Below are 6,984 nucleotides of genomic sequence, written 5' to 3' on the forward strand. Positions count from 1 at the left end.
TCACAGAAGATGTTTTTTATAAAAATGATAACAGATAATCGTTATATAATTTGACATATTTAAATAAATTATTTAATATAATACGTGTTTATATTTTAATTATTATTTTTATACAAAGACATACATTTTCATGTGAATAATTACTTATCATTAGTTACATTATTTCCTTGCTGTTTCTATATTCGTTGTTAATTTCAACAGAATTTAATTATGGATCATCCCAATCATTCACACCCTTTACACTTGAACCCTTCTGGAGCTCCATACAAGTGCAATGGTTGTAAAGAACTAGGGTTTGGACCAAGTTATCGTTGTGAAACTTGCAACTACATCCTTCACGAAGAGTGTGCGAACGTCGATCGCCTCGCCTTCCATCGATTTTTCCCGAAAAGTCACTTCGAGTTCTTCGAGAAGGCGCCCGGATACCGAACTAGGTATTGTGATGCTTGTGGAAAAGATGTGCTAGGGTTTGTGTACCATTGTTCCCAGACAGGATTTGATTTGCACCCATGTTGTTTGAAGCTGAAAGATAGTGTTTGCGACAAAGATGGATGTGTGACATTGACATTGTCTCAAAAGGTTCCTAGGAAGTGCCTAAAATGTAAGAGTAGGAATGTTGTGAACAAAGTTAAGGGTTGGTCTTATGTGTCTTGTAATGAGGATAATAATTCTTGTTACCATGTTTCTTGTGTTAAGGAATTGATTCTTGAGAATTGGAAGAGAGGCTATTTTTCAACTCAAGAACAAAACAATTATTCAATAATTCATCATGAGATGATTGAATATGAATCTCATCAACTTGCTTTAACAAGGTCATCAAGGAGATTGGGGACAATCAAGAAGTATACAAAGATAGCAGTTGTGATCTTCAAGCTAATATTTTCAGCCATTTTTGGAAACCCCATTTCTGCCATTGCTACTCTTGTTGAAGCCCTAGTTCAAGATTATTGATGAAGATTTTTAGCTTTTTTTCCCCTTAATTTTTTGTTTATGCTTTTGGTTAGTTTTGGGATGAATAATAAAGCTTTTCGAGTGTGATGAGTTTGGTGGTATAGGTAGAATATTAATGCATATGTATTACGTGATATATATAATTATTAATTAAGAAATGTACGTGTTTTGTCAATTTTTAACAAATCGATGGTAGTTCGATATCTAGTGATTTGGGAGCGAAACCTACTCCTCTGTGCGAGTACCAATTTTTTAGAAGTGCATCAAAACGTCTTCGATTAGACCAAATTTAAAAATTAAAATAAAGTAAATCTGTAAATTAATAAAAAGGACTTAGAAATTAAAGTTTTAAAAACTAAATAAATAATAAATGGAAAGGTTTGCAGTCAAATTAAAAGTAGACAATAAAATATCTTTGATTGGATCAAAGGACTTCAACATGAAAGATTCAAATGCAGAAAGATAAATTGAACAAATGAAGGTAAAGAACACTTGGTAAATAAAATTAATTGAAATGTTACAAAAAAATAAATTGAAGAAAAGAAGAAAATGGAAGGAACCCTACAGAAAATGTAACTCGATCGCAAATTCAGGAATTCGCTGGGATGTGAGAATGCTAGAGTGTTTTTTCTGAGTAAAAGTTCTAACTCCTCTTCACTAAGATTTCCTAATATTTATAGGCTAATTTTACATAACTGATGATTAATTAGTAATTAATTAAAATTAAATACAACATTTCAAATTTGAAGTGCAGTCTCTCTTGGTAACCGTTCCCGCCGTATGATTGTAGATATTCTCCATGATCTCCTCGTGCAATAAAAGCTATTAACTTCCTACTTTCACAACTATTCGACCAGCTCTTTCAAAGGCCTTACTCGATTTTTCGAATCGAGTCTTCTCCTTGATTTGGCTCACTCGATCAACAAAACAATCAAAAACCAAATCAGCACCGATTACCTCCAACTTTATACTTACGCGCGTGTCTTCTCAAGAAACCATACTTGACTCGTTTCGATTCCACTTACTTTTATCGAAAATATTTTTCGATCAACAAATTGCCCCCTTGGATTAATGTGGTTGCCTTCAATATTATCATCGAACAATAAAGCACTTAATCCAAAAGATGTCAGTTTTTTCAAATCAGTAATAATTGTCATTTAAACCCCATTACCATTAATTCACTCGACACGTCTCCCGAGACTTACGCTTCCTCTCTCTACCACTTCATCTTCTCTACGAAGTTATCTCCATTCGCATCCCCTTCTACAGTAACGGCTACAGTGATACTTTAAATTGATCACTCTCTCCTTTATTCAAATTTCTTGAATCTTCATCATTCTCTAAGTTTCCTCTACACCGGCAAACTCTTCACAAAAATCTTTAACCTTTATTCTCCTTTTACTCTTTCTGAAAATGGCTAGTTCTTCCTCTCAAATTGCCACCCAAGACAAGGGGAAAGGTCCCATAACAGCACCGCCACTTCCACCGGCCCTTTGCATTCTCAATCAAGTCAATGATGAAGTCATTGACGGTCCTCATTTACCAACTAATGACACCAGAATCCTAATTCCATTCACAATTGGTGCCGAGACATATTGCTTCCTTGGACCAATTGAGTCTCTGGAGAGGGCAAATAAAAAACTCTCTTTCTTCCCAAGTGCTGAAGGTGAAGATTTACTGATAAACCAATCATTTAACATCTCCCATTTCATCAATCAAAAATCCTTCAGGAACAATCCGAAAATTAATCCTCGGGGATACGATTTCATAGCTTGGTATCGACGTCTTGAACCTACCAAAAGTGCTGATTGGAAAGCTTTAGGAATCCACGAACTACTAAGGCTTTCCCACTTCTCACTTACCACATACCCTTGGATGATTGGGGCTGTGACTTGTTTTTGGAATAGAACAACGTAACCAACAACTTCCACCTTCCATGTGGAATGATCGAAATGTCTTTTCTGGACGTGGCTGCTATTACATGGCTCCCAATCAATTCTCCCGACTATACTCCTGACATGCAGTCAAAGCGTCAATACAATGTGGTTTTAACCAGTTCTTACAATTATTTTATCGCTCACAACATGGGTGCAGAAGGTACGAAAATCACTGAAAATGAACACGTTGTTTTCCTGTTTTATTGGTTAAATGCCGTCCAATTCTATTCTCGAAATATCAAAATGTCAAAACTTTACCTTCCTTTAGCTACTCTTCTCCATGAAGGAAAAGCCCTCAATTTAGCCAAGCTTCTTATAGGACATATTTTCGAAGAACTTGGTCAATTTATTGTGACCTTCGAGACAACAAAATCATCAGTGCAGGAGGCCCTTTATGGCTGCTTCAACTATGGCTTAATGCCGTTTTTGAAAATTTCATGACAAAATCTGAAGGTAGTAGTACTGATAAGCAATACATTGATGGTTTTCGATTAGCTGAATTCAAACCCAATTTTCCGGACACCGAATCAGATGAAGATAGATTCTGGGCTGTTTTCTCTCTTTTCCATACTTGTAAAGATTTCGACAATGACCAACTCAATTTTACTCCTTTCTTGCGTCGCAATCGTGGTCCTACTTGGTTAGAACGTTTACTCTTCCCTGATATAAATGAAGCAAATGAACTTGCAAATCGAAGTTGGACGAACATGTTGGCTGTACAAGTAATACCAATAGGGTTACCTTTACATAAGAAAGAAAGGTTCAAAGTTACCATGTATGCTCCACATTTGACAGCCAGACAATTAGGATTTTCTCAAGCCATCACAACGCCACAACCTCAAAATAATGATCCTTTCTGTCACATTACTTTGACTACTCAAGAGGATTTCAATTCTTGCCTCTTAAAGAATCAACAGCGCAGGGACCGTTTCAATTTCGTGGTGTACGATCACAGCTTCTATATCACTAAATCTTGTTTGGAATGGTGGACTGCTTATTACTCCAGGTATACCCGTACCTTGGAAGAAATTTAAAAAACTGCAATTCGAACTACCCCTGTTGCTGAGAGTTCTCCAAAAAGAACTCACAAAAGGAAAGCCGAAGCTGCTCGACCAGCACCACCCAAGAACAGAAGAACTCCTACCAGAACCTCTCATAAAGTAATTCTTCTATTCATAATTCCATTTTCTAATTCGAAATGTCCTTCGAATATTATCATAATATTTTTAAACATAATTGATTCTGGACTTTTAACAGTTAATATTGCAATCATCAAGCGAAAGCGCTGATGAAAGTGAACCAACCAACAAAGATTCTCCTGCTGCTTCCTTTCAATCGGAAGATGCAGCCGATTCCGATCCTGGCACTCAATTAATACTAAGATCCATAAATCCTCAGGTAATCATCACTACACACATCTTACTTAGTTTAAAAATAAATCTTAAACTCATAATTGTGTACCTTTTGTATTAGCTCATTAATGTTGCCCAATCGGCTTCTTCCACTAGAGCTCCTGATCAACCAATTCCATAACAACAAAATGTCTCAGAGCATTCTACATCACATGATTCGATCCAATTCACTNAGAAGAAACTCACAAGCTTGAATCAATTTCACCAAATAATCAAGCTGTATCTTCCACAGAAAACATTGTAGTTGCAGACTCCGATTCTCCTTCTAAAGCTGCTGACACTACCAATTCAACTTTCTCTCGGTCTAAAGTGTTGGAAACTCCTCCCGAATTACAACCCAGATCTTCACCCCAAATTAACCTTCAGACTCCTCCCGGACCAAGACCTGGAAAAGCGAGTGCTTCCACCACTCCTACAAGTGCTTCCTTGGTCAACTTGATTTCTGTCTTAAATAAAGTTATCCAGGAAAATAAAATCCCAGTGCTTGTACCACCGATCTCAAGACCTGCTACATCAAGGCCTTCGATTGAATTGGATCCTGATACTCGGGAACAATTTCGATCACTCATCAAGCTTTTGGATCATCCTCCTACCACATGGGTTAATGATCCAATTCTTAACAAACTCTTGGCTGATCTTTTGAATGCCTCTTTTGAACTCCCAACTAACACACCACATTCTGCCTCCATTGAAGAATTCAAACAGCTTCTCAATAAGAGTGTCTCCTCTCAATTTCAACTTCAAGAAATCGAGAATGAAGAAGCAACAGCCAAATCCAATATAGAGAATTGTCACGCAACCGCTCAACCCATCCAAGCTTCTCGTGAAGAATTTGATGTAAGAATTTCCCATGCCATTTCTGTTTAAGCTTTTCATGATCAAGAAGAAGCAAGACTTGAGGCAGAATTAATTCAAATTCAAGAACAACTTGCCACCATACGCCAAAGTCGAGCCACCCTAGCCAAACCATTGGCCGTAGCCCAGCAAGATCAACATCTCCTTATTCAAGAACTTGTCTCAATTGATACCAAGCGAGGAGAATATGAAAAACAACTTGAGAGAATTCAAGCTGACAAGTTTAAACAAATTGAAGTGCTTTCCATTTTGGAAAATAAAAGGGCAAAGTTGCGCTCCGATCTGGCAAAACTAGTGGCACTTTGAATCTTATATTTGTAATTTTATTTTTGTAATGACTTTCAACTTTTCTGAACTTATGCATGTTAAATTTCTATATTTGCCAGCAATAGAAATATTTCAGATATTTCCCATTAATCGAATTAATCACTTTTCCTGATTCGATATCTTTAACTTGATAAGCATTTCCACAATATACCCCTATCACTTGAAAGGGACCTTCCCAACTATGGGACCACTTACCCAGGAATCTTGATTTCTTTTCCATCGGGAAAATGACTTTCAAAACTAACTCTCCTATCTTGAAAGATTTTTCCTTAATTCGACGATTATAACTTTGAGCAACATTTTCTTTTTATCGAATTACATTATCAAGTGCTAAGCTTCGCTCCGAGTCTAACTCATTTAACTCATCAAACATTGCATTCCAATAATCATCGACTGGCAAATCATTCTGTTTTGACACTCTTAAAGTATTCAAATTAATTTCTAATGGTAACACTGCATCATGGCCATACACCAATTTATAAGGTGAAGTCCCTGTTGAACCTTTTGGTGAATTCCGATAAGCCCATAATACTTGACTTAAAGTCTCATGCCATGTTCGAGGTTTATTCCCGATATGCTTTTTAATCAAACCTATCAATATCTTATTTGCTGCTTCTACCTGTCCATTAGCCTGTGCATAATAAGGAGTCGAAGTAATCATATTAATACTCCTTAAAACCGTAAAACTTTTCACTCGCTGACCAGTAAACATTGTTCCTTGATCAGTACTTAATGTTTGAGGAATTCCAAATCGATGAATAATATGTTCCTCAATAAAATCTATTATTTCATTTTGACTTACTTCGATCAAAGGAATCGCTTCTGTAACACCCTACCACACTAAGCATTACGCTTAAGTCGTAAAACGAAGGTGGTGTGATATTACGACCTCTAAAATAAAATGAGTACATATAATAACAGAAGAATTATAATATGCTAGGAGCCTTGAAAAATAGGGGAAATAAAAATCGTGAAATAAAAGCGCAACGCTCAAGGAACGAGTTAACTTGCGTACTAAGAAAACCATAACTATTAAACATAAGATAACAGAAGTGGAAATAGAGTGCCAAAGATACAAAATAACAAGCTCCTAACTCAGCCTGCGAAGTCAAGACTGGCCGGAGAACGGAGAAACATATATACATACATATCCAAAACCCAAAAGAACACATACACAATCCTGCCTCTCCATAAACCTCTAAGAGGATCAAAAAGAATAAGTCATGCGGAAAGAAAGCTAAGTACATATATATACATCATAGCATAACAAAATATCCTAGTAACCACTCCGCTTCAAGAGTCCAGACACCTAACGAGATGCCTCTCGACCTGCATCTGAAAAACAACAACATAGTATGGAATGAGAACCGGAGGTTCTCAGTATGGTAAAGGTGCCACACACATAATATATAAGGTCCTAGGAATGCCAAAGACAATCCTAGAACACCGACACTCAGATTATAGAGCTTAAAGTATTAAACAGAAGCCATAAAAGGTGGTTT

General features: G+C 36.6%; 2 protein-coding genes across 2 annotated transcripts in view; one reads left to right on the forward strand and one right to left on the reverse strand.

Moving 5' to 3' along the window:
- Positions 1–1,038, forward strand: part of LOC107638011 — a 1,662-nt gene extending 624 nt beyond the window's left edge. Inside the window, exon 2 of the mRNA XM_016341212.2 lies at positions 202–1,038. Within this exon, the coding sequence (XP_016196698.1) occupies positions 211–951 (741 nt within the window). The 5' untranslated portion in view covers positions 202–210 and the 3' untranslated portion in view covers positions 952–1,038. The remainder of the gene's footprint in view (positions 1–201) is intronic.
- LOC107637016 lies at positions 5,790–6,194 on the reverse strand. Its single transcript, XM_016340472.1, has one exon. The coding sequence runs from the start codon at positions 6,192–6,194 to the stop codon at positions 5,790–5,792; it is 405 nt and encodes a 134-aa protein (XP_016195958.1).

This window comes from Arachis ipaensis, chromosome B04, assembly GCF_000816755.2.
Source record: "Arachis ipaensis cultivar K30076 chromosome B04, Araip1.1, whole genome shotgun sequence".
NCBI classification, from domain to species: Eukaryota; Viridiplantae; Streptophyta; class Magnoliopsida; order Fabales; family Fabaceae; genus Arachis; species Arachis ipaensis.